Below are 27,653 nucleotides of genomic sequence, written 5' to 3'. Positions count from 1 at the left end.
TTTTAATTCCAGCACTTGGGAGAAGTGAGTTTGAAGCCACCCTGAGACTACAGAGTGCATTCCAGGTCAGCCTGGGCTAGACAGTGACACCTTTTAATCCCCCAGCAAGCCTTTTAATCTTATCACTCAGGAGGTTTAGGTAGGAGGATCGCGAGTTTAAGGCCAGCCTGAGACTACAACAGTGAATTCCAGGGCTGGAGGGATGGCTGAGCAGTTAAGGCGTTTCCTGCAAAGCCAAAGAACCCAGGTTTGATTCCCTAGAACCCATGTAAGCCAGATGTACAAGGGAGAGCATGCATCTGGAGTTCGTTTGCAGTGGTTGAAGGCCCTGGCGTGCCCATTTTCTCCCTCTGTCAAATAAATAAATAAAAACAAAATATTAAAAAAATAGTGAATTCCAGGTCAGCCTGGGCTAAATTGGGACCCTACTTTGAAAAACCGAAAAATTAAAAAAAAACATAAGAATGGTAGCTATAATTGGCATTTTTCTTTTCTTATTTTTACTTTTATTTATTTATTTGAGAACGACAAACAGAGAGAAAGAGGGAGTGAGAGAGAGAGAATGGGCATGCCAGGGCTTCCAAACGAACTCCAGATGTATGCGCCCCCCTTGTGCATCTGGCTTATGTGGGTGCTGGAGAGTGGAACCATGAACCTTTGGCTTTGCAGGTTTTAACCGCTAAGCCATAGATCGCTACAGCCTTTTTTTTTTTTGAGGCAGTCTCACTCTAGCCCAAGCTGGCCTAGTACTCAATGATCCTCTCCCCTCAGCTGGGATTAAAGGTGAGGGCATGTGTTGTGCATACTCCAAATGTGTAGCATGCAGGAGGCACATTGTTTAGTATAATCCTTTCCAGATCCATCCATCGCACTCCTGTGGAGCATCAGGCCAGGGCACAACTTCGTGCAAATGTAATAGGATCACCAGCCCTGTGTTCCAAGAACATCCTGGGGTCGTGGACATGGCTCCTTCATCGCAAAGCTGCTGGGGACTTGCTTCTTCCTGGGACCCAGCCAGACCCAGATATCTTGAAGAGGCTTTGGATTTACTTATTTATTTATTGGTTTTTCAAGGTAGGGTCTCACTCTAGCTCAGGCTGACCTGGAATTCACTATGTAGTCTCGGGGTGGCCTCAAACTCACTGGGATGCTCCTACCTCTTCCTCCCGAGTGCTGGGATTAAAGGCCTGCGCCACCATGTCTGGCTCAAGAGATTTAGGATTAATTATTCCTCTGCAGTGTCAGGGATCAAACCCTGGGCCTTGCAGGCCAGGCAGGTGCTATACCCCTGAGCTGCACTTCCAGCCTCCAGTTTTGGACTTTAAGAGAAGTCCTTTCTAGCCAGGCGTGGTGGCGCTCGCCTTTAATCCCAGCACTCGGGAGGCAGAGGTAAGAGGATCGCTGTGAGTTCAAGGCCACCCGGAGACTAGAGACTACAGAGTGAATTCCAGGTCAGTTTGAGCGAGATTTAAAATACTCCTTTCCTAGCTAGCTGAGTGTGTGTGTATGGGAATGGGTGGGGGAGGCAAAGTTCATTGTGAGAGAAGAGGAAAGAAGACACCTCTGAATGAGGAAGAACCCCCCCCCCAAGATAGCACGGGGACGCCTCTCTTTGTTCACCCCATGAAAGCTTTTGGTAGCTGTGGTGGGTCACTGATAGTCCCAGCCCTGTGGAGGCCGAGGATGCAGCTCCTGGACACCTAGTGCGTTGTCAACACTGTGCAAACCCGGGGTGGTGGCAGCACGCGGGAGGCGAGGCGGGAGCAGGCCCGTCAGAAGCTGTCTTGGTATTTTTTTCAGCGGAGTGGCAAGCTGCACTAACTTCAGATTCCCAGAACAGGAATTCTAGTTGGCTGAACAATTCCCGGAGAAGAGGAAATCGGTAAGTGGAGTCAGGACATGTTCCTTGATAAACCCTGCCTCGCTGCCAAGAACAACTGGACGGCCTTAGGACGGGGCGTCTGAGCCATCCTGCCCACCCGTCCCCTGGGCTCTGACTTTTGTCACCCCAGAACAGCATCATCACCGGCCCGGAGCTCCGTGGATCCCCAGGTTCCCATTCGTAACTACAGCGAGGACGCCTGGGGGGCGGGGCCAGTTGGGGCCACGCCCCCTCGCCACGGCCCCCGCTGCGGCTGCGCGGGCGTTCGGCCCATCTGGCGGCCCTCTGCGGGGAGGCGGCCCAGACTCGCCGGAGCCCGGCGCCGGCCGGCCGGGCCGCCCGCGGAGCCCAGGTGTGGCCGCCGTGCGGCGGGGCGGGGCGCGGCGCGGCGCGGCGGGGGCGGCGCTTTCCTTCCCGCTCGCCGGCCCCTCCGGACGCACCGGCAGGATGCTGCTCCTCCCGTCCGCCGCAGGCTGGCCTCCGATGGTCTCGGAGACTCTGGCCAGTTTTGCCTTTTTTTTGGGGGGGGTGGGTGGGTGGGATGTGCTGGAGGTGGGGGGGAATTGTTTCTCTGAGCTAGGACGGATGGATCGTGCATGGGGCTCTGGCTTTACCCATCGGGCAGGATGGTGGGCACTGGAAGCATCTCTCCTGTCCTGTGACTTTAACCCACCTGACCCAAGTTATTTTCAGTCTCCCCCACCAGGATGTCAGCTCCAGCGAATAGGCAGTTGGGCCTCGGGAGGCAGAGGTAGGAGTATCCTTGAGATTACATAGTGAATTCCAGGTCATCCGGAGTTAGAGTGAAACCCTCCTTCAAAAGACAAACAACCCCCCCCCAAAAAAAAAATCCAGGCAATTGAACTGTGTACCTTCCGATTTAGGTGGTGTCTAAAACACTTGTACTACCCCACACCCCCAATGCTGTGAACCATTGACCCCGAAATCTGATTTTATGTCCCAAAGCGTCGTGCTGAACATCATAGGCACGGAAGAAAGGCACCAAGACTCCAATGTCTCCCAGGCACTTCGTGGCCTTTCTGCCCGTTCCTTATTTGTTAAAATCTTGATAGGTGCCTTATGGGATTGTGATGATTCTTTTTGTTTTTGGCTTAAGACTTGGTCTCTGGCTCGGACCATGGTGCAGTGGTTAAAAGCACTTGCTTGCAAAGCCTACCGTCCTGGGTGTAATTCCCCAGTACCTGCGGCCAGATGCACAAACTGGTGCATGTGTCTGCAGTTTGTTTGCGGTGGCAAGAGACCCTGGTGTGCCCATTTTAGAAAATATATTAAAAACCAGGCATGGTGGCCCACGCCTTTCCCAGCACTAGGGAGGCTGAGGTAGGAGGTTTGTTCCGAGTTCAAGGCCAGCTTTAGACCCTACCTGGAGAAACCACCAAGAAACAAACAAACAAACAAACTATCTATCTCCCTATGTTGCCCAGGCTGCAGGCTGGTCTTGAAACAGATGTTGCCAAAACAAGGAACACCTTCAATTGATGCCTCTGTTTCAGCCTCTGGAGTCACAGACCAGATACCAGCACGGTTCCATTTTCTCTTTTGTTTTTTTTGAGGTAGTGTTTCGCTGTAGCCCGGGCTGACCTGGAATTCACTATGCAGTCTCAGGCCGACCTTTAACTCATGGCGATATTCCCACCTCTGCCTCCTGAGTGCTGGTATTTTTATTTTTTGTTTTTGAGGTAGGGTCTTGCTCTAGCCCAGGCTGACCTGGAATTCACTATATAGTCTCAGGGTGGCCTCAAACTGAGGGCAATCCTCCCACCTCTGCCTCCCAATGGCTGGGATTAAAGGTGTGTGCCACCAGGCCCGGCTGCTTTCTTTTTTGAGGCGGGGTCTCACCCTCTAATCTTGGCTGGTCTAGGTTTTACCATGTAGACCAGGCAAACCTCAGATTTGCTGTGATCCTCCTGCCTCTTCCTCTCAAGCGCCTGGATAACAGGCATAGGCCACCACAGTAGGTGATAAACTTTTTTTTTTTTTTTTTTTTTGAGGTCGGGTCTCACTCTAGCTCAAGGCTGACCTGGAATTCACTATGTAGCCCAGGGTGGCCTTGAACCTCACAGCGATCCTCCTACCTCTGCCTGAGACCAGCACAATACTAGTAACACGCTAAACTTCAGGGTGTGCTGGCCTCCTTGGAGCCCTCTCATATCTGTTGCAAATAGGGGAGACCAAGGCATAAAGTACACACACAAAAAAAATCAGGAGTAAAAAAAACAAACAAACAAAAACAAAAAACCCTCTGGAGTTTTAGAACAGCTTCCCAAGAATCCTCCTTCACCCAGGGTGAGGCTGGCACCAGGCCCACCTTATCCCAATCCACCCACCCCAGCTCTCAGCATGCAGGCCCAATGCGTGCCCGGCCCGGTGCCATTTTTCCATGGGACTCAGGCGGTGGCGGTTCACATCTGGAGTCTAGACTCCGAGGCTCTGCCGGCCGGGCCTACCGCCCAGGCTGGGCCCCGCTGCCCGCTGTTTGCTCAGCTGAAGCTGGTTAATTGGAACTGGAGTGGCCTCTGCGGCTGGCCGGCCAGGCGGGCCCTGGTCGGCGCTGCGAGGTCTGTGGAACATCTGGCCGGGGCCAGGATGGTCATTAGGTGGCAGGCGCCCGGCGCCACTGCTACCTCAGCCTCTGCCGGGGGCCGGCTGTGACTCAATGAAGCCTTTGTGGGTCCTGGGCCTCAGAGCCAACCACGCTGTGTGCCTGCCCCATCTGCCGCCCTCAGAGGAGCTTTGTTCCAGGACCACATGGCCTCCCCCTGGAGGGGGCCTGAGTCTGCAGAGATCTGAGAAGCCCCTGAAAGGGACCCCCCTGGCTGGAGATGTCTCTGAGGTTGCCTCTCTCTCCCTTTGCATAGAATCCTGGCCCAGAGGAGAAGCTGGGTTGATTTAGGGGCCCAGCATACAGGCCACAGTGACTTGGTCCTGAGTCCGGAGTGCAGCAGTGTGGTGCTTGGAACGGACTCGCGTTTTGTGAGATTACATCCATGTCTGTGGACAGTGCGGTAAACTAACAATGGCAGCACAGCCTAGCCCTGTAAGCATGAAGTGGAACCCTCCCATATTGCTGATAGCACCCGGGCAGGACACAATCCCCATGCTTATCTTTTGGCTAACTCCAAACTGTTTTCAACCTCTGAACCCAAAGCTTGGTCAAAGGACAGTCCCGGCCTGGGAGGGTGGCTCTCAGACCAGTGACCACCCTCTCATTTGTTTCCCCACCCACTCAGGTGAATGAGGGTAGCTCCGGACCTGGCACCCCAAATTTCTGAATCTGGATGGCCTTTGAGACACTGGGCTCAATTCTTCCCCTCCCCCACGCTGAGGGGCTGGCGCTGATGCTGCATGGCCCGCAGTAGTCATTTTGGAAGAATCCCGGGAACAGGCAGAATGGGACACAGTGAACACCATGCACCCAGCCCCCTCCCTGTCCCCAGGTACACAGGTACTGGGAGGAAGGTGGTGGGGAAGACCCCACAGGGGAGGAGGGCCATGGACACCCTCTGCTGGCCTGGAACTAGGGTGAGGACCCTGAATGGTGCTTGCCTTCAAGTTTCTGGGCGTCACAGGATGCTGCACAATGTGGGTGCAGTTACTCAGAACCCACCAGGAGCACAGCAGCCTGGCTGGCCTTGGGGAGCATTTTAATGGGAGACAGTACACAATACAAAAAACTAGAAGCCACCCCCAATTCCCACTTGGTTCCTTGGGGGTGTGAGGAAGCTGAAGGTTTCAATGCCTGCAGGGTATGAGGAGAAGAGGAAGGCCAGAGAGGGGGAGATGGAAATAGATGGAAATAGGCACCAGAAGCCCCCCCCACCCCATCCTGGGGCAGCCTTTGGCGCCTGCAGGTGTTCTCTGTCCGTGTTGCCTGGCAGCCCCACCCTGCCAGTATGGTGTGGCCCGCTGAGGGTCAGGGGGCAGCAGCTTCACTTCTCCTTCTTCTCCAGCCTCTTCGATGTTGACGCCTCTCTTGCCTCCTCTTTGGACTCGCTCACAGCTGCTGGGTCCTTAGGACTCGACTCCTCATAACTGACCAGGAAACATGAAAGTGCATTTAGGACGGGGAGGGTGCTGTCTTTGTTGCCCCCCACCCCCGCAATGCCAGGGAAGCCCCTGGGCACACAGGGTGACTCCTGCATTTCCTACCCAGCATCTCCCACCACCTGGCCCCAGAATGCAGTGACCCCTCCCAGCTAGGGCTTCCTCATTGCCCTGTTATGTAGAGGCTGCAAGGGCAGCAGCAACGGGAGAGGCTGGGCCTAGGCTTTTGTGGATCAACTTTAAGGTTCTTGAACTCTGTTGGAGAGGGGGGAAAAAGTCACCAAGACCAAACGATGGGAGGCAGGCTGTCTTCCAGGGCACATGGCAGGAGTCACATAGCTCATCCTTGGGTGGAGAACTGTTTTATTGGCCAGTAACACAGTGCCATTCTTCAGGACTGACATTCAGGCTTAGCTCTTACCAGGGGCTTTGCTTACTGAGCACCTGTGCTACGTCAAGCACAATACTTGTTTCACCAGTTCAAGCCAGATAGGCAGAAGGGTACCCACTTACAGACGAAGAAAGGTTCACAGGAGAAATTACGTTGTTTAGGGTTACATATGGAAGCAAGCAGTCACAGCACCTACTCTAGTCTAACGGCCACTCATGGTCCCCTCTTGGTGAGAGCCCCCATTGCCACTGAGCATCCCAAGTTTCTAGGCTGCTTGCTCCCATTGGGTGGGCAGTGTGTGCTACTGGCCGTGAGGAGCTGCCTCCTGCTGCCAGCCCCAGCCACACTGCCTGCCCTTACACCGGAGCTGAACCATCTGCCCTACCTTGGGCTTAGGATAGTATGGGGAATGGACAGATGGGCACCTGCTGGGCATTACATAGCGCTGGGATTCTGCGGGCGCCGGCGACGAGGGCCAGCCAGCTTCTGCTGCATGGAGTTGGCCAGGCTGGCTGGGGAGCCCGAGACTGTGGGGAAGTGGGTGAGCCTCGGCGTATGAGGCAAGATTTCCGCCGAGGACTCGTAGCTGTGTGAGACAGACAGAAGACAGAAAGAGAAGATGGAGCGGGGAAGACCGAGGAAGGACAGGCACTTTCTTCCCAAGGAGCAGAGAGCACGGCCATCTTGATGGTACCTGGTTCACACTAACAGACTTTTGTAAAAATGCATCGCTGCAAAGGTATACCAGAGCTGTGCAAGAGGGAGTGTGCCAGATTCCAGTGCACTACTATGGGAACATGAGCCCTGGGTCCAACCCCCAGTGACCTAAAACATTCCAAGAAGAAAAAGCACTGAGATGCAGAAATGTGTCCCCCCCAATACCTGTGGGAATTATTTTTCTTTTCCTTTAAAAATTTTTATCATTGCTGGGCGTGGTGGTGCACACCTTTAATCCCAGCACTTGGGAGGCAGAGGTAGGAGGATCTCTGTGAGTTTGAGGCCACCCTGAGACTCTATAGTGAATTCCAGGTCAGCCTGGGATAGAGTGAGACCCGACCTCAAAAAATCGAAAAAAAAAAAAAATTATTGGGCTGGAGACATGGTTTAGCAGTTAAGGCACTTGCCTGCAAAGCCAAAGGACCTCAGTTCAATTCCCCAGGATCCATGTAAGCCAGATGCACAAGGAGCACAAGCATCTGGAGTTCATTTGCAGTGGCTGGAGGCCCTGGTGTGCCCATTCTCTCTCTCAAATAATAATGAAAATAAAGTAAAAAAAAAAAAACTAGTTTAAAAATTTTGATTATGTATTTGCAAACAGAGAGAGTGAGGGAGGGAGAATGGCACACACACTAGGACCTTTTGTCAGTGCAAATGAGCTCCAGACATATGTGCCACTTTGCATCTGGCATTATGTGAGTACTAGGGAATTGAACCTGGGCTGCCAAGCTTTGCAAGCCAGTGCCTTTAACTGCTGCGCCATCAAACCAGCCCCCTTTTCTTTCTTATTTTTATAATTTTTTTGTTTATTTTTATTTATTTGAGAGTGACAGACAGAGAAAGAGGCAGATAGAGAAAGAATGGGTGCACTAGGGCCTCCAGCCACTGCAAACAAACTCCAGATGCGTGTGCCCCCTTGTGCATTTGGCTAATGTGGGTCCTGGGGAATTGAACCTAGGGTCCTTTGGCTTCACAGGCAAATGCCTTAACTGCTGAGCCCTTTCTCCAGCCCCCTTTTCTTCCTCCCTTTTCTCCCTCCTCCCCCGAAATTCACTCTGTATTCTCAGGGTGGCCTTAAACTCATGGCGATCCTCCTACCTCTGCCTCCTGAGTCCTGGGCTGTTCTGTCTTTATTTCCTTGAGTCAGATCTGTCACTGAATATGAGACCAGCTGTTTCCTTGTTCTGGTTAGAATGGCTGGCCATGAAGCCCCAGTGACCTTACTCTCCTGTCACTCAGTGCTGGGATTACGGGAGTGCACAGTCCTGTCTGGCTTTTAACTTGGTGCTGGGGATTGAATTCAGGCCTTCATGCTTGTGTAATAAGTGCTCTTAACCCCTGAGCCATCTCCCCAACTCTCTTTTCTTGCAAGGGGAGGGGATGGAAAGAGAGTGAGTGAATGGGCACACCAGGAACTCTTGTCACTGCAAACAAACTTTAGATGCATGTACCACTGTGCATCTGGCACTACGTGGGTACTGGGGAATCAAACCAAGGTCATCAAGCCCCCCTTTCAAGGTAGATTTTCACTCTAGCTCAGGCTGACCTGGATCTCATTCTGTAGCTCCAGGCTGGCCACAAATTCAGTGATCGTCCTACTTCAGCTTACTTAGAGTGCTGGGTTAAAGGTGTGAGCCAGCAAGACTAGCTTGGTGTTTGAGTCCAGAATTTTGTGCATGCCAGGCAAGTATACTACCAAATGAGCTACATTCCCAGCCCTCACCTGAGGAATTCTGCATCAGCTCAGTATGTAGTATATTCAATAATCAATGAATGAATTTAAAAAGAACTGTCAGGTAAAAAAGAACAAAACAAAGCAAAGGGGCAAGTCAAGAACTGGGGAGGACAGAGAAAGGAGAGACCACCTGCTTTGCTACCTTCCTCAAGGACTTCCTGGGTGGGCAGTCTGTACCGTAGACACAGGTGAGGGGATTCCTACCTTGGTTGGGCGCTCAGAGCTCTACCCCCTACCCCGCTGAGAATTCTCAGCAGGGGGCTGGTCGGGGAGCTTACCCTAAGGCTGCGTGTGCAGAGGGAGAGGAGAGGTGCTGACCTTGGGAAATGGCCGCCATGCCAACTCCCATTAATCTCACTTCATTTGCCTGAGACCCAGGGCTTTGCCAGGGCAGAGCAGGCAGGCCGGGAGCTGGGGATTCCAGGCAGGACAGGGAAGGTAGTGCGGGCACGGGGGAGGGGTGAGTCACAGGCTGCCCTGCGGCAACCAGGTGCACAGGAGGCCCTGGCAGGCGCTCGAGGGACAACTTGGAGGCTAGGCAGGTGCAGCTGGGTGGAAGGCCTCTGAGTGGGCAGCTTTAATCATAGCTGGCAGCTATTTCTAGGTCCCTGGCAGGTGGGGTAGGTAATGCCAGGAAGCAGACACCTGTTGGAGTCACGCAGGCCTTGGGGGAGGGGTGGGGCAGATGTGGCGGTGGCAGTGGCCATGGGGAAGGGGAGTGTGAGAGAGAAAGCAGTGCATTGTTGGTGGCCACTGGACAGGGACCTTCTCACTGAAGGTCCAGTCCAGTCCCATTACTCACATGGGAAAACTGGTTCTGGGGGAGGAGACAGACATGCTTCAAGTCATTTGATGGCAGAGCCAGGCGGGGAGCCCAGGTCCCTGAACAATGGGGCAGCTTGGAGAGAACCCCCAGCAGCTGTTCCCTCAAGCCCAGTGGGCAAGTGGTGTGGGGTTGGCAAGAATGTCTATAGCTAGCCCTTTCCTGGCTGTCGCTGCCAGGCATGCAGGTGCTGGCCGAGAGTACAAGAGGCAGAACAGGTGGTGGGAACAACATTCCCCTGGAGTGGAGTCCAAATGGCCCTGGGCAAGCTGACCGCAGGTGTACTGGGGGCGGCGTCCGCCCCATCCTGCTCACCTGAACATCTCCGCCACTTCTCCTTTGGCCAGCGCCACCAGAACAGGAAAACCAATGCATGCAGGGACCAGGTACAGGAGGGCTGGCTGAAAGAGAAGAGAGGCCTGTGAGGCAGGGCACCCACTCAGGGCCACCCATACTCGGCACCCCTCTCTCCTGGGTTTGACCAAGGACGGCTCAGGAGATGGGGCTGTAGTGACCATGACAGTGATGACAGCTGCTACCCATGTGGCACTTGCTGCAGCCAGTGTTAAGGGCAAGTGAGTTTCACACCCAGGTGCTTCCCCTTCACCCTAGTTTATGCAGAGTCTCCTGGGAGAAAAGGATGACTGATTCTGGGGTGTGAGGAAGCTCTGTTGTGGGCATGGCTCTGGCCCACTTGCATTTATTTATGAAAGAGAGGGAGAGAAAGGGCACAGCAGAATTGAACCTGGGTTTTGTCAGACTTTGCAAACAAATGCCGTTAGCTTCTGTGCCATCTCCCTGGCCCCACCCCCTTTTCCTGTGAGCTCAGTCTGGAGGGAGGAGATAGCCTAGGCCTCAGGTGTAAGTGTTAAAGCAGAGAATGGAGGCCCAGCATGCCCCACACTGAAGTCATATCCTTTGCCGATAGTGACCATCACTGACATGCCAGTCTCTGATGTGATGACCCCCACTACCTCCTCAAACCTTACCTTACTCTGGCCACAGCCCCAGGACCTTTCTTTGCATGTGCAATTTCTGCTGCCTGGAATGCTTGCTCTTCTCACCTTACTTCTCCTGTCTAGGCTTGCATGGCCTCAGGTCTGCCTGTGAGTGCTCTCAGAGGTCCTTCTAGTTCTCTCAGCATTCCCTGGCAATGTAAGGGGCTGTCCTGTGTGGATGGGCTGACTCTAAAATCTCCTGCCAGGCGGTGGACAGAGGAGGCCCATGGTGCCTTGTTCACCCTGCATGCCTGGCATTCAGCAGAGGGCCGGGGCGGTGACTGGGGTGAGGATGAGAGACAGCATCCTGGGTACAAAGCCAGTCTATGGCCAGAGAACAAAGGAATTTTTTCTCTGCATCCCTGACACTGATATTCTTTTTTTTTTTTGGAGGTAGGGTCTCACGCTAGTCCAGGCTGTCCTCTCACACTCACAGCAATCCTCCTGTCTCAGCCTCCCAAGTGCTGTCTTTCATCTTCTTCTTTTTAAAATATCATTTGTTTTTCCTCTTCTTACAAACCCTTGCGTCTTTTTTGTTTTTACTTCTCTCTCTCTTATGAGGGAGTTGACAGCCATATCCTGGGCTTCTTGAGAGGCAGCAAGTTTGTGATTATCACACAGATGGATACAAGCCTGCAAGCTTTTTTTTTTTTTTTTTTGAGGTAGGGTCTCCTTGTAGCTTAGACTGACCTGGAATTCACTATAAGTTTTAGGGTGGCCTTGAACTCTACCTCTGCCTCTTGAGTGCTGGGATTAAAGGTGTGTGCCACCACACCGCCAAGAAGCTTTTATGAGACAGGGTCTCATGTAGCCCAAGCTGGCCTCAATTTCTGATCCTCTAAGCTTTACCTCCAAAGTGCCGGGATTACAGGTATATGCCATCATGCCTAGCAAGCATGCATTTATTTTTCTTTCTCTTCTCTCAAGGAACCAGGAAGTCTGTAAAGAAGGCAGTGCTAAGGAGGTGAGATGCTCAGCTCAGGGCAGTGAGCTGGGGCAAGGCTCCTGGCTTTGTTGAGAGACTGGCTAACACTCCTGCTTGCCTGCCTCTCTGTACAATAAAGACGCTACATTGCTGACAGCCTTCCTGTGGGGCTGCTAGCTTCCTGGCTCAGGGCATGTATGTGTGCCACCTTGCCTGTGCCCATGTCTTCTTGGGGAAGGGGACCCCATTCAAGGTTGTGTTCTGGATCCCTTTCATAAGGGTTTTCAGGGAGATGACCATTTGGATGACTGGGAAATAGCCCCAGCCTGGGTCCAGCTTGGCTTGCTGGTTACCAAGGGAAACCGGTCTTCCAGGGCTCCTTTCTTCACATGGTGGAGGACAGATTTTCCGGTTTTTCTCTCGGGTGTGCGCAAGACCTCCCAGTGGGTTTCTCCTGTCTTCAGCTGGGAAGGCAAAACTGCCACCTGGTGGCTGCCAGGGGAATGACTCTGGTCTTAGACTGACAGGGCTGGGAATTAAAGCCTCACTCTAAACTAGTGTTTCAACCAGTCTACCTGGCTCCTGACCTTCGCCCCCTCACTAAATGCATGCCAACTGCAGCTGGCACAGCCTGAGGTTGTTCAGAACTGAATGATTCTCTGCCTACAGGGTGTGGGACCCCGCGCATTTGGTGAAGGGTTAACACAAGCATGGTGATCAACAATCAGATCTTGTGATGAATTCAAATGCAGATCCTGTGTGTGTGTATGTGGGGGGTTCCTGGGAACAGGGATGAATGGAGGAGAGAACACCTATACAGTGGTTTCTCTTGTCCTTGGGAGACAGTATGACCCAAGACCCCTAAAGTATGTCTACCTGCAATTAACATCACACCCCCTCAATGAGACGACAATGAAGTGCTGGGCAAGAGATCATGTGGGATGGTAAGCGAGCCCATCTACTTAGAACGACATGACATTTCAAACTTATGTCCTGCTCCTAGAATTTTCAGTTCAGTAGTCAGGTCTCACTCTAGGTCAGGCTGACCTGGAACCCGCTCTGCAGTCCCAGGCTGACCTCAAACTCACAGTGACCCTCCTACCTGTCTGCAGAGTGCTGGATCAGAGGTGTGCACCACCACACCCAGCTTCAATTTGGTGTTTTTGGGCTCCGGGTATCTGAAACCACAGGATGCATAACTGCTGGGGCTGGGCCACTACAGATAGTGCTAACTGGCTGGGCGTGGCGGAGCCCTTACATTAACTCAGTGCATCCTCAAATCACTCTGAGGTGGCTGTTCTCTCCCTGTTCTGCTCTTGTAATGAATAAGGAAAACCAAGCACTCCTGCGTCAGCCTAGCCAGAGCTCAGAGAGGGGGGGAATCTTTGGACTCTATTGGGGCTTCCTCAGCATCCGTTGCACACTGCTTTTCCTGTGGCAGGGCCTGGGTTTCACAGCGACCAGCTTGCTGAGCACAGCTTCCTCGTTTGCTCATCAGGACCCTCAGGTGCACAGCTTGCCACATGGGGTGTGCTAGTCAGAGAGGGCACTTTGTCCACTCTTGCTCCTCTCCAGCCTTTCCCTGTCCAGGTCACTGAGCTCCCGGTCTCCGTGCTGCGCCGCTCACTGCAGCTCAGTAACTGGCGCCCTCTTGCTGGGAGGAGGAGGCAGAGCCTTGGCCTTCTTGGGGTGGAGGTTGCATAACATCCTTCATCACTCATTGTGGGCCGACACTCAACAACTACCCAATCCTGTTCTTTCTTTGCCCTTACTAGCTAGCCTGAGAAGCCAACTCCTGTCTCCTGGAGCCACAGTGGCCATGTCTGGCCCATGGGCAAAAATCAGGCGAGAAACAGGTGCAATAGTGGCACGTCTGTCATTGTGGAAACCAACAGCACTCTAATTGGACTGGAGGCCCACTCCATGGGAGGGAATACATCCCTGATACTGAAAACTTAAAACAGGGGTAGTCATGAGCCCTAGGGGTGTAATGTCTGCTGCTGTCTGACTAAATGTATATACTATGCTTATCAAACTGCTCAGTAAGCACTTCTCTTAATGTTCACACCCTTATATTAATGCTATTCTCACTTTTGGTTGAGAATCTTGTCTTTTCAGATGGCAGTGACCTTGGGATGACTCAGAAGGCATCATGGTGCTGGAAAGAATTGACCAGAGTTCTCAGTACTGTAATATCTCTATCACACCTTCCAAGGCTCAGGGTCCACTGTGGAAGAGGTGGTGGAAAAAATGTAAGAACCAAAGGAAGGGTAGGACTCCTTACAACGTGCTTCCCCCAGACACAAAATGGCCTGCATATCCATGGCCTCACAGTGTCTGACACTGCCTACACAAGACCATCATAATAGGAGGAAAAGATCATGACATCAGAATAAAAGAGAGACTGATTGAGATGGGGAGGGGATATGATGGAGAATGGAATTTCAAAGGGGAAAGTGGGGGGGAGGGAGGGTATTACCATGGGATATTTTTTATAATCATGGAAGTTGTTAATAAAAATTTGAAAAAACAATCAGGCGAGAGTGTTCTCTAGGCAAGTGCCCACTTTCCTAATGAAGACAACAGCACAACTGGCACACACTTTTGTCTCTCTTGACTCTAACGTGTTGCCTGGAGTTGGGGAAGCCATGTAGCCACCGCAAATGAAAGGCCAGAGAGCTGAGAGGTGCGCGCTCTGCTAACCCCGGAGGAGCCCTCCCCTGCGCTGCTGTGTACGTGGGAGCCCTCGGAACCTGCTGCTCCTTGCAGGGAGTCCTTCTGCACACGGAGGACAGGGCTGCTCACCTGCGCATGCTTGAAGATGTGCATGACGAGGATGGTGATGCCCAGGCCGAAGATGTAGGCAGTGAAGCTGGCGTAGAAGTAGGTGTGGGTGTTCCTCTTCAGGCTTTGCAAGGAGGGAGGAAGGGCAGACAGTTAGAGCAGCAACTTCCCTCAGGGGCCTTGCAGTGGGGCATATGGGGGGCAGGGCACTGGGCTGGGAGTCCGGGAGGGTCGTGCCCTGTACTTCCTCAGCTAGGTCTTTTTAGATAAGTTCCTTTCCTTCTATCAGCCCCACAGTTTACACATCTGCAGAATGGGAAAACCACGAGTCTTCCTTGGTAGTTGTAAGTAGCAAAGATTGCAATCTGTAACTGGATTTAAGATTTTTAGACAGCATAAGATCATTTTTGGCAGGGGTGTGCACATCCATAAGTGTGTGTGTGGAGGCCAGATGTCAACACCAAGTGTCTCCCTCAGTGGCTCTTCCACCTTGCTGAGACAGGGTCTCCCAGAACCTGGTGCTCACTGACCTAGCTAGACTGAGTAGCTGATGAACCCCATGCCTCTGCCTTCTCCAGTGCTGTGCTGGGGTTAGAGGCGCACGCCACCATGCCCAGCATTTATGTGGGTCTCATGCTTGTGTGTCAAGTACTTTACCCACTGAGCCATCTCCCTGACCCCCAAATTATTTTTTGAAAGCAAAGAAACTAACAAAAAGCAGGGTTCTAGGTCATCCCCTGAGGATGTGATGCAGACGGAGCTGCAAAGGTGAGTGGCTGGTTTAAGGACAGAGGGTGCGAGAGTTCAGGAAGCTGCTTATGCGCATGGCAGGGGCGCTGGTGGTAAGGACGAAATGCCAGTGGCTTCCTGGAGGTGATTTATATAGAGAAAGGCAGAATATCTAAGTCAGAGCTGGGAGTGGTGGATCAAGCCTGCAACACCAGCACTCAGGAGGCTGATGCCATGAGTATGAGGCCAGCGTGGGCTAGAGACCTTAGCTAAAAAACAAACAACAGAAATCACGAATTCATGTTGGGTCTTGGGAGATGGCTCAGTGGGTAAGAATACTTGCTGCAAATGCAGAGGCTTTAGTTCAAGTCCCCAGGACCCATGCAAACAGCTGGGAGTGGCTAAGCATGTCTCCAAACCCAGTCCTGTGGGGAGCAGAGACCATAAAATTGCCAGGGCTCTGAAGACAGCAGGTTCATGTTGGGGAGGGGGGAGGGAAGAGGGAGAGAGGCTGTCTCAAGGAAATACACGGCTGAGCTATACATATAGGAAGAGCACCTCTGGCTTCCATGTGCCTGTGAGCATTGTCTGTATATACACACACATACGTCACACGTATTGCACACAAAAATGGAAAATGAACATGTAAGCTGGCAGTGCCATTACCCAACTTCCTTTTCTATAGCTGGCTGCACACCCTGCTGCTCCAGTGCCTGGAGCTGTGCCTGCTAAGTACCACACACTTGGTTGACATTTGTGGAGTGAATACTTCTTTCGTGGCCGGGGACTGAACGTATGGCCTTGCTTGCACAAGTTAGTTAAGTGCTCGACCACTAAGCTACATGCCTAGACCTCCTGTTTTGTTGTTTTGAGGTAGGGTCTCACTCTAGCTCAGGCTGACCTGGAATTCACTATGAAGTCTCAGGTTGGCCTCAAACTCAAGGCGATCCTCCTACCTCTGCCTCCTGAGTGCTGGGATTAAAGGCGTGTACCACCATGCCTGGCTCTCTAGACCTCTTTTTAAAAAATTATTTATTTGAGAGAGGGAGGGAGGAATGGAGGGAGGGGCAGATAGAGAGAATAAGCGTGCCAGGGCCAACTCCAGACACATGTGCCACCTTGTGCATCTGCTTACGTGGGTTCTGGGGAATTGAACCTGGGTCCTTAGGCTTCACAGGCAAGTGCCTTAACTGCTAAACCATCTCTCCAGATTTCCTAGACTTCTTTTTTACTTGAGTCTTATTTAACTGTCTAGGCAGGCCTTGAACTTATAATCCTCATCTCAGCCTAGTCCAAGCTGGACTCACACGTGTGTGCCCCTGGCTGGTAAGCACTTCTGACCTCCCTTTTCCTTGCCCAGGCTGCTTCCGATAGTTTAGGTACAAGTACATGGACAGCTGAGTACAAGTGATTCCTTTTGGGAACATAGCATGATTCTAGAACCACTCTGACGGGCTTGCTTACCCTGTAAACCCAGTTGAAGAAGGACTTGTGCTGGCAGCTGGTTCTGTGGCTGCAGCAGATAAATCAGGGGACAATTGAAGTTTTTTCTCTATACTATGTCCAGACCACCAAGAAAGCCAGCTGGTCCAGGGCCCGAGGCTGTCAGTAAGCCCTGTGTCCATGAGACACAAACTGGCCCTTTGGGGGGTTGCAGTTGTCTCAGTGACACAGCAATTGTCTATTATGTGTGAGGCCCTGAGTTAGGTTCTCAGCACTCACACCCCAAGCTTCTCTCTCCCACCAGTTATCTGTGAATGGGGAGAAGTTGTTTCATGGGGTTGGGGTGATGGCTCAGTGGTTGAAGACACATTCCCAGCACCTATGTAAAGTCAGGTGAAAAGCGGTGCACATGGGACATGGGTCCAGGAGGAAGACCCTGTCTCATACAAGGTGGGAAGTGAAGTCGTCCTCTGACCTCCACAAGTGTCATGGCATATGTGTACCCACACCCACACAAAAAAAGTTATTTCATATGAAAACTAGGTTTCACTCCCCTCCCCTCCTCCCTCCCCCTTGCTTTCTTTTACTATCTTTCCAATTGCTGGGTGTGAAGAGGTTAAGAAAAGTCCACCAACTACATCAGAATCGAGCGTGCTCAGTGAAGCCTGGGAAAGGATGACGACACAGTGGTGAAGCAATTGTGGGCACTGCTTGCAGGTGGCAGCCCAGTGACTCAGTTGCTTTGACCCCATGTGAGGTGGTGCCCTTCTCACCTTTGTGTGGCTTGTCTTTTTGAAGGGGAGTCTGGGGCCTGTGCACGCTAGGCAAGCACTCTCGCTCTGAGCGACAGTTCCAGCCTGTGTGACTCCCACGACAGACTGAAAGTCTGAGTGGGGAGAGGGCAGGAACACAGAGCAGCTGGGACACAGTGACCTGAGAGCAGAATGATAGATGATGACAGCTGCATCTGGCTTAAAGCTGCTAAGGTCAGCCTGTACTCAGCACTCTCCCAAAGTTGGCACTTGAGTCTTGAGGTTCCCCCCCCCCCCACCTTAGGTAGGTCTCACTCTAGCCAAGCTGACCTAGAATCCATTATGTCGTCTCAGGGTGGCCTTGAACCCTTGGTGATTCTCCTACCTCTGCTTCCTGTGTACTGGGATTAAAGGCGTGTTTCACCATGTCCAGCTTGAGTGGAGGGCTTGCTAGCCATTACGTTAGAGATAGAAAAACCCAAGGAAGGCAGAGGCAGGAGGATCGCTGTGGTTCGAGGCCACCCTGAGACTACATAGTTAATTCCAGGTCAGCCTGACCTACAGCAAGACCCTTCCTCGAAAAACTAATAAATAAATAAATATAGGGTGGGGAGAAGAAAGACCCAAAACAAAAACTGAAAAAACCATTTTGGCCAAGGGCAGTTGGAGCCTTAGAGCATCAGAACATAGATGAAATGGGAGTTTCTGTGGCTGCCATGTGTGTGTGTGGGGGTGTGGAGCTGGAGAATGCTGAAATGCTGAGAGACCCACACCGCGCGTGACCCTCCCTTGCTTACCTGATGTCAAAACGTAGCAGCAAGGCAATGAAGATCCCTGTGGGGAGAGAGCCGAGGTTAGAGGGGGCAAGAAGAACATGCCTGTGAAATGATGCCAGACTGGAGCTCCCAGTCAGGCGGTCATTACTGGGGCTGAGGGGTGCCAGCAGAAATCTCCGTCCCCTACCTAGAACAATGCGCTTTGTTATGTCCTACCAGTAGTCACAGTTGACTAGGCACTGTGGGCAAGGCGGAGGGGGGGTTGTGAAACCACAGCTCTTACAACTCAGCCAAGGTGGGGAGAATGGCAAAACCAAAATCTTGACAGTCCTAACTGGGCACTTCCTGGGTCATGGAAGGTGTACTGGGGGGTGGGATCAGGCTTGGGGGTGCAAAGGAGATGAAAGGGGGCTCCTTGGAAGAGACACTGGGCACAGAGAGGGAGCAGCACACACACAGGTTTTGAGCCAGTGCTCTGGTGCATGTGGTTGTGAAGGGGGGGCCGGGAGGGCTGCAGTCTGCAGCAGGAGGAGGCACAGGGATGGAGTTCTAGGCAGGGCAGCAACCTAAATAGGTTTTGAAGACCCTTGGCATCTGCCTGCTTGGAGCGGTAGAGCAGGAGCAAGAAGCAGAGCTCTCCATGAGGGCTTAGGAGACAAGAGTTGTTTTTGCCTACCAGCTACATTCCTATCTATGCTTCAAGTCCAGATGCCCCAGAATCCTTCTTGACAGTTTTCCCAGGACATAGCCAGTCAACCCAGCTTCTGCACGTGACACACACACCTCTCTTTCTCTCTCTCTTTTTTTTCCCCCGAAGTCAAGTCTCACTCTAGCCCAGGCTGACCTGGAATTCACTATGTAGTAACAGGGTGACCTCGATCCTCCTACCTCTACCTTCCAAGTGCTGGGATTAAAGGTGTGCACCACCATGCCTGGCTTCACACACCTTTTTTTTTTTTTTGGGCTGTTTGAGGTAGGGTTTCACTCTAGTCCAGGCTGACCTGGGATTCACTATGTAGTCTCAGGGTGGCCTTGAACTCATGGTGATCCTCCTACCTCTGCCTCCCAAGTGCTGGGATTAAAGGCGTGCACCACCATGCTGGGCTCCTCACTTATCTTTTGTATCTGTCTTCCTCATTGGTCTATGAATAGGGTCATAGGGCGCCGGCAAAGTCCAAGTTAGCGGTAGACAGCCTCTCAGAAACCTGCACAGGCTGGAGAACTGTTGTAGATGTCCACCAGGAGGGGGCACATTCTATACAGACCAGAAGCACTAGCTAGCAGCACAATTTAGAGGTATCTCTGTAGCACTGGGTGTGGAATCAAGGCCTTCTTCATGTAAGGAGGTCTACCACTGAGTTGCACTCCCAGTCTTATATGACTGATTTTAAAGAGGGAAATGAGTTTTCAAAGATATTTTGTCTGGAGTTGGGTGGAGAGCAGCCTCGTCTTCAAAACGGGAACGCTCAGCGCCCCCTCGTGGCTCATGCTTACAACAGGTCTCCAAGCAAGGCAGAGGCTGGGATCTGCCAGAGAGCTTTTACCCAACAGCTCACCTGGTCTCAAGGAAAGTGCTCCACAAGGCTGGGTGACTACATGCATCAGAAAGGATTAATATGCAGAGACATGGCTTACACGCCCAAAGCCAGAACCCATGTTCCACAGAGACTGGGAGAAGTATCATTCCCAGAGCCAAATGCTTTAGGGAACTGCATTCTTTTATTTATTTAATGACACACACACACACACACACAGAGAGAGAGAGAGAGGGGGGAATATGAATGGGCACACAAGGGCCTCCAGACACTGCAAAAGAACTCCAGATGCATGCACCCCTTGTACATCTGGCTAACGTCCTGGGGAATCGAACCTGAATTCTCTGGCTTTGCAGGCAAATGCTTTAACTGCTAAGCCATTCCTCCAGTCCTCTTATGTTTTTTTTGAAACAAGGTCTTACACGTAGCCTAGGTTGCCTGAGTATTTGTGGTAATCCTCCTCCTCCGGCCTCTAGATCTGGGATTACAGGCTAATTTGCAAGTTTCTAACCCCCTAACTATATATAAACTTTGTCTTTTAAAAAAATGTTTTATTTTATTTTTTTTAAGGTAGGGTCTCATTCTAGTCCAGGCTGACATGGAATACACTATGTAGTCTCAGGGTGGCCTCAACCTCACAGCAATCCTCCTTCCTCTGCCTATGATTAACGACATGTGCCACCATGCCTGGCTCCTAAGTTTGAGACTAGGAGACAAACATGTTCTGTGGATATTCATGGCACTGTCATGGGCCCAGGTCTGTGGATACACGCTTGTCTCAGAGCTCTCTACCCATTCTCCCCTCTCTCTTACCACCTGGCCAGTCTAAATCTGGGACTTTGGGACTGCCTCTGGGTAAGTTAGTTTCAATTACCTTGGGCTAGGAGGGAAGGCCACCTTCCCCTAGCTCTTACTTTTGCTCACAGGCTCAAGGCCCCTCCTTCACAGGGGAGTTTCTCTCCTCTCTTTAAGATCCTTTCCTAGCCTGGTAGCCTCTCCTGCTTCATGCATGAACCTTCCCTTTTTCCCTTCCTACACTGTATCCTTTCTCTTTTTATTACCCCCCCCCCCAAGAAAAAGTGCATTTTTGTCTTCCATTTTTTTTTTTTTTGAGGTAGGGTAGGGTCTCACTCTAGCACAGGCTGACCTGGAATTCACTATGTAGTCTCAGGGTGGCCTTGAATTTATGGCAATCCTCCTACCACTGCCTTCCGAGTGCTGGGATTAAAGGAATGTGCCACCACACCGGGCTAGGAGGTTTTTTTTTTTTTTTAATTTATTTATTTGCAAGCAAAGAGAGAGCGAGATAGAAAGAAGGGGGGGGGGGGCTGGAATGGGTACGCTAGGAGCTCTAGCCACTGCAAAAGTATTCCACACATGTGCCCCTTGTGTATCTGATTTATGTGAGTCCTGGGGAATCGAACCTGGGTCCTTCGGCTTCACAGACAAGCGCCTTAACCATTAAGCCATCTCTCCAGCCCTGGGTTTTTTGTTTTTTTTTTTTGAGGCAGGGTCTCACTCACTGTAGCCCAGGCTGACATGGAATTTATTTTGTAGTCTCAGGTGGCCTCCAGCTCACAGTGATGATCCTCTTACCTTTGCCTCCTGAGTGCTGGGATTAAAGGCGTGTGCCACCAAGCCTGCCTGGTCCTCCTTTTTTTTTTTTTTTTTTGAGGTAGGGTCTCATTCTAGTCCAGGCTGACCTGGAATTCACTATGGAGTCTCAGGGTGGCCTTGAACTCACCACGATCCTCCTACCTCTGCCTCCCGAGTGCTGGGATTAAAGGCGTGTGCCACCATGCCCGGCTTGGTCCTCTATTTTGAACCTTGAAACCTAACACACACTGCACCCAAGCTTCAACCTTTTCAGCTGTTCTAAGCAGCAGCAGGCTTGGCCATGAGCCTCCTGCCTGGAACACAGGCTGCTGGCGCCCTGAGGTGAGGTGAGATGAAGCATTTGAAGCTCAGAGCAAATGCGCACACCTGAGACTATGGTTGACATCCATGTACCATGTCCACAGGCATGCTGACTAGCACCCAGAGACAGTTACAAAGGCCAGTTTGTGCACAGCAAGTGTGTGCATATATCTCTCAGTCTAGAGTGCACACTTAGGAACCCACATGTGCACACGTGGCGTGCTCTCTCTGGAGGCCTCTTGGTATAAAGGAGGGGGGGTTGAGGGGACTATGCAGTTCTAGGGCTTTTGTAGTCCCAGTGGGTACACTGGGGGCAGGTGTGTGTGTGAGTGGTGTCAGGGTCTCTGGACTTTGCCCCACGGTCTCAGCCTGTCTCCTACCTTTACTTTGGTTGTTCTTGCTGCGTCAGCTCTGAGGACAGTCTTGCTCATCACCATCGGCCCACACCCCAATTGGTCTCCACAAACCCTGGGCTGAGGGGACCCCTCCATGAGATCCTGGGCTCCCCTTTCCCAGTAGGTAAGGCTGTCTGCTTCCCAGTAACATCCCAACACAGAAAGCACCTTCTCCATCCCTCCCAGCATGCTCTTCCCACACAGTCACCTGGAATGACGATATCACCAAGGCCCAGCATGGCAAAGTTGTCGGCTTCGAGACCCTTCTCCAGCAGATCCTGGGGAAACACCACTGCAGGGGAAACAGAGGAGGAAGGATCAGGGGGAGCCCAGCCATGTAGCATGGCACACACACATCTGTGTTTCTGAAGATGGGCGCAGGCTGATGTGTAGTATCTCTACCTGTACCCACAGCTGGTTAGGGCAGGGAGGAACAGGGCCATCTAGCCAAAGGTCTCATTCATCATTCATTCTTACCTTTATTTATTTATTTTTCCAAATATTTTGAGAGAGAAACAGAGAATGGGCACACCAAGGTCCTCTACCCACTGAAAACAAAGTCCAGATGAACGTGCCACCTTGTGAATCTGGCTTAGGTGGGTACTGGGGAATTGAGAGTAGGTCCTTAGGCTTCACAGGCAAGCACCTTCACTGTTAAGCCATCTCCCCAGCCCTTACTTATTTTTAGCAGACTCTCATTCTAGCCTAAACAAACTCCAGATGCATGTGCCACTTTGTTCATCTGGCTTTATATATGGGTAACTGGGGAACTGAACCTGGGCTGGCAGGTCTTACAAGCAAATGCCTTTTAACTGCTGAGCTATCTCCCCAGCTCCCCCCACTTCTTTTCCAAGGTAGGGTCTCACTCTAGCCCAGGCTGACCTGGAATTCATTATGTAGTCTCAGGGTGGCCTTGAACTCACAGCGATCCTCCTACCTCTGCCTCCCCAGTACTGGGATTGAAGACGTGTGCCACCATACTTGACATGCATATGTGTGTGTGTGTGTGTGTGTGTGTGTGTGTATGTATAATTTGCAAGCAGAGGTAGAGAGAATGGGCACACCAGGACCTCTAGCCACTATAAATGAACTCTAGATACATGTACCACTTTGTGCATCTAGCTTTATGTGGGTACTGGAGAATCAAACCTGAGTCATTAGGCTCTGCAGGCATGCACCTCAACACCTGAGCCATCTCTCCAGCCCCTCAGTTGTTTTATTAATATTTGGGTCTCCATCCACCTGGCTGGAGGTGGTGCTACTGTGGGCAGATTCTGGGATCCAGCCCTAAGGTGTGTTTGGGACAAATCTGATTTCTAGCCTAAAGGTATGTGGAGCAGTCTGAGTTCTGGTGGGGTCCCTACTGCTGGTTTGTGCTTGCTGCTTTTTTTTTTTTTTTTTTTTCCCCGAGGTAGGGTTTCACTCTGGCCCAGGCTGACCTGGAATTCACTCTGCATTCTCAGGGTAGCCTTGAACTCACAGCAATCCTCCTACCTCTGCCACCATGCCTGGCTTATGTGCTTGCTGCTTTTTGGTGTGTGCGCTGGTGCTGGTGTTTTGCTTGCTGCAGTTTTTCTCTCTGCTTGGATGTAATGGAAACAGCTTATTCTGCCCTCTGATAAACTTCCCCCTGGATCTGTAAGCCTGGAATAACTCCCTTCCTACCATAAATTGTGCCTGGTTGGTTGGGAAGCTTAGCCTAGCAATGTGAAATGAGCTATAACACTAGTTATTCTTCTTTCTTTAACTTTATTTATTTGGGGGAGAGAGAGAGAGAAAGAATGGGTGCACCAGGGTCTTCAGCCACTGTAAGTGAACACCAGATGCATGTGCCACCTCGTACATCTAACTTACGTGGGTCCTAGGGAACTGAACCTGTGTCTTTTGGCTTAGCAGGCAAAGGGCTTAATGGCTAAGCCATTTCTCCATCCCTGTAACACTAGTTCTTGAATTTTCTTTAAAATTATGCACGTGTATGTGTGCGTGGATGCGCCAGGGTCTCTTACTGCTGTAACTCAATGCTGATCTTGGTCTTGCACATGCTAGACAAGCATTCTACTACTGAGCTGTATTACACCCTCCAGCCCACGTAGTTGGGCTTTCTAAGACTCAAGAAGCAATGATGAAGATGAAAGAACAAAACCAAGGCACTGTGAGGTAGTGGGCGGGGAGCACCAGATCCTCGGGTGTCAGGGGGTCCCAGAGAAGGTGCTTCAGTTCTCAGTGTTCTCCCCTCCACACAGGCTGCTCAGGTACCTCCCCGTACTGTTTCTTTCTATTCTTGCCCATTTCATACCACACAGACTCATGACCAAGGGGTCCAAGACCAGGTTCAGTGCAGAGCTCAAGAACACAGCCAGGTTTATCCATGAAGTGAAGGAAACCAGGTAGAAGAGACCCATGGGAACCTGAAGGAAGGAGTGTGGGGAGGGGAGATAAGGGAGCCATCCTGACCTAAACAGGGATCATGAGCCAGCTGGGATGGGCAGGAGGGTGCTCCACTATGGGAGATGGTCACTTACGCTTGATTGGTGCCTCAAAAGACTTGGCCACTGTCACCATCACGTTGGTGCCAAAAACCTGGAAGGAGAAGATAAAATTCTGGAGGGAGGTGAAAATGGAAGGCCACCCCTGGGCTTTTTGGTCTGAGGCATGTGGTAGTAGGGAGGGAGAGTTCAGAGCAGACCCAAGGGGTCTTCAACCCATCAAGGAAGAAGGCCAGTCCAAACAGGATGTTGGCAACCCAGCTAGGGTGAGGTGGCCACTGATGTCATTCTGGGCAAGAGAGAAATTCTCAAGATGCCTAGAAAGGACCTCTGCTGGCCCAAGTCAGCAACCTGTTGTTTAGTTTTGCTCTTCCCAAGAGATAAGGCTGCTGGGTCCAGCTCACGCAGGGGAAGAGGCAGTCTGGGCCAGGGAAGGTGTGCTCTAGTTGGGCCGACCTTGACCTCTCAGCAGTGCCTGAGTGAGCACAGCTGGCCTCTGTCCTCCCTGCTTGGCCATCCATCAGCACGCACCACCCATCTGAAGGTCCCTGGGCCTCAACACACTTGTTGCAGAGACTTGGGATTAAGTAAGACCCTGTGAGGGCTAGCACGAGGTGGGCGAAGACACCAGCTATGCAATGGGCTCCCATCACAAGGTAGAATCTGCTCTCTGGCTGGCTCCCAGAGGGACCTGGAAAAAATAACCTACTGCAGTGTTCAGACTTCTTTTTCCCTTTTTTTGGTTTTCCGAGGTAGGCTCTCTTTCTAGTCTGGGTTGATCTGGAATTCACTATGTAGTCTGAGGGTGGCCCAGAATTCACAGTGATCCTCCTACCTCTGCCTCCTGAAAGCTGGGATTAAAGGTATGCATCATAATGCTCGGTGGTGTTTAGACTTCTTTAAAAAAATTTTTTTTGGTTCATATTTATTTATTTATTTATTTATTTGAGAGCAACAGACAGAGAAAGGCAGATAGATAGACTGTGGGCGTGCCAGGGCCTCCAGCCACTGCAAACAAACTCTAGATGTGTGCGCCCTCTTGTGCATCTGGCTAATGTGGGTCCTGGGGAATTAAGCCTCAAACCGGGGTGCTTACGCTTCACAGGCAAGCGCTTAACTGCTAAACCATCTCTCCAGCCCAGGTGTTTAGACTTCTATTAGGTGACTGGCACTTGGACCAGTGAGGCAGAGAAGCAGGAAGAAGGGGGATGGGCTCAGAGCTAGCCATCCTTGCCTGACTCACCCAAAAGATGTCGTAGATGAAGAGTCCGCCCAGCAAGATGCAGCCAGTGCTGACGTTGTTCAGGTGCAGGAGCTCCACCCCGTTAAGGGAGAAGGCCAGGCCAAACAGATTGTTGGCAATCCAGTGCTGGGGAAAGGTGAGAGTGAGACCAGCTCACTGTACCCCATCCTACCCTGTCACCACCACCACCTTCCCTTCTGTTCAGGTCCTGGCCACTTACCTTCCTCAGCAGGTACCAGACACCAACGACGCTGCTTAGGCCCAGGCACACCAGGTCCTTAGTATCAAACTCATAGTTGATGATCTCTGGGCAGAGAGGCCAGGTAAGTCCACTCCCCAGGGCGGGGCTTCCCCTCCCACCTGTCAGCCCCTGGACTGAGGAGGGCATGGCTATGGGCATTGTCAGAGGCCCCTAGGCCCAGGGGCTCAGCCTTGGCTGCCCCACATGGGCTAGGGAATTGGGATGAAGAGAGCTCAGGGGAGCTACTTCCGCCCTCCATAAGTTTCTAGAGAGAACAGGGGCCCAGAGAAAGTACAGGATGAGTGGGAGGTCCTCCTTGGGGTTGGAAGCATAGCTTCTGTCCTCTGTGGCTGCGTGACCCTGGGGAAGGCAGTGCCCCCTCTAAGTTTTGTCCCTCACTTGTAAAAATGTCTACAGCACCTTGTTCATAGAGCTGCTGGGGGGAGTAAGTGAGGCTGTTCCTAAAGTGCCCTCAGCACACTGCCTGGAACATAGAGGCACCACGCTCAAGTGATGGCAACTCCTGCTGAGTTCAGATCTTTAGTAAAGTTCCAGTTCATTCTGGAGTGTGTGTGTGTGGCTGTTTACAGACTTAGTTCACTACAGGAGGAAGGTGAGAGATGCAGGCCTGGAGAAATGGGAAGAGGGAGTGTCTAAGGTTGTTCTTGTGGGAAGCCCCTTGCTAGACACCCTGGTATCACTCAATTCTCAATGCTTCTAAACTTCTTAGGTGGTGGGGGCTGCCCTGGGCCACAGAGAACAGCTACTGTCAGATTCCACAGTGTAGCAGATTTCTGTTCTTTCTTTTTCTTTTGTTTTTAGTTTGAGATAGGGTCACACACTAGCCTAGGCTGACCTGGAATTCACTATGTAGTCTCAGGGTGGCCTCGAACTCATGGTGATCCTCCTACCTCTGCCTCCCGAGTGCTGGGATTAAAGGCATGCGCCACCACGCCCGGCATGTTCGCTCTCTCTCTTTTTATTTATTTATTTATTTAATTTATTTTATTTTTAAGGTTATCTGTTGGCTTTTTGCGAATAGCCGCAGAGGCGCTGTCTTCGCGATGTCACATACAGACACACGTACAGCGCAGCGTCTGCATTTAGTACGTCCCTTCCAAGGCTCACTTGTAGGTCTTCATGTGCCACAGCCCGTCGTTTAGATAGTGGATATTTTCGATGCCGATCCCCTTGTTGACTCTCTCAATGTCTCCGGCTGCCATCTTCATGACGCCCACGCACAGGGCGTGCTCTTTTCCCTCGGCCATGACGGCCACGATGGTGTCCACGGCGGCGGGGCACAGCTTGGCCCCGGGGGACGTCAGGCCCGGGCACATGACGTTGGCGCCGCTGAGCACGAACTTGATGGCCCCCTTGTCGACGCGCTGGTGCGGCAGGATGAAGGGGTACTTGTGCAGCAGGCGCAGCGTGGGGTAGAAGGGGCCCTTGCGCTGCCGGAAGAAGAGCAGCTCCCCGCTCGCCGTGAGGATCTCCGTGTGCTCGTGGCACCGCACCATCTTCACCGCCTCTCTCTTGGGCATGATCTGATGCAGCCACGGCTCGAGCCCCGGAAACTGCTCCGTCAGCTGGCTCTTAATACCCTTAATGACGGACGTTTTCAGCTGGATGCAGTTGGACACGCTCTCCTTCTCGTCAAATTTCTTGAACATGGTCCTGGAGAAGGTGTGCCCGCAGGGACGCGCACACTCCGCGATCTGAACCGGCGCGGCCGCCACAGATGGCACGGACCGCGGGCGCGGCCGTTGTCGCTCACCGGAAGGGGGTCCGCCAGCTGCGCTCTACGGCTGCGCAGATC

The 27,653-nt window shown here is 52.0% G+C and overlaps 2 protein-coding genes across 4 annotated transcripts in view; both read right to left on the bottom strand.

The window, feature by feature from the left end:
- Positions 1-5,490: 5,490 nt before the first annotated feature.
- Hm13 (histocompatibility minor 13) overlaps positions 5,491-27,653 on the bottom strand; it is a 48,841-nt gene continuing 26,678 nt past the window's right edge. The window contains exons 5-13 of one of the 3 annotated variants that reach the window (XM_004668063.3): positions 25,817-25,902; positions 25,597-25,722; positions 24,390-24,447; positions 22,076-22,159; positions 18,042-18,078; positions 14,342-14,444; positions 9,929-10,014; positions 6,764-6,924; positions 5,491-5,935 (exon numbers count right to left, since the gene is read on the bottom strand). In XM_004668063.3, the coding sequence (XP_004668120.1) occupies positions 6,774-6,924; positions 9,929-10,014; positions 14,342-14,444; positions 18,042-18,078; positions 22,076-22,159; positions 24,390-24,447; positions 25,597-25,722; positions 25,817-25,902 (731 nt within the window). In that variant the 3' untranslated portion in view covers positions 5,491-5,935; positions 6,764-6,773. The remainder of the gene's footprint in view (positions 5,936-6,763; positions 6,925-9,928; positions 10,015-14,341; positions 14,445-18,041; positions 18,079-22,075; positions 22,160-24,389; positions 24,448-25,596; positions 25,723-25,816; positions 25,903-27,653) is intronic. The other 2 variants (XM_004668062.3, XM_004668064.3) reach the window with 2 other exon arrangements.
- LOC101597446 (malignant T-cell-amplified sequence 2-like) lies at positions 26,808-27,593 on the bottom strand. Its single transcript, XM_004668061.2, has one exon. It carries the CDS (start codon positions 27,505-27,507, stop codon positions 26,962-26,964), a length of 546 nt encoding a protein of 181 aa, XP_004668118.1. The 5' UTR covers positions 27,508-27,593; the 3' UTR covers positions 26,808-26,961.

This window comes from Jaculus jaculus, chromosome 8, assembly GCF_020740685.1.
Source record: "Jaculus jaculus isolate mJacJac1 chromosome 8, mJacJac1.mat.Y.cur, whole genome shotgun sequence".
Lineage (NCBI taxonomy): Eukaryota > Metazoa > Chordata > Mammalia > Rodentia > Dipodidae > Jaculus > Jaculus jaculus.
The sequence above is the reverse complement of the archived record's forward strand: the minus strand, read 5'-3'. Positions and strand labels throughout refer to the sequence as shown.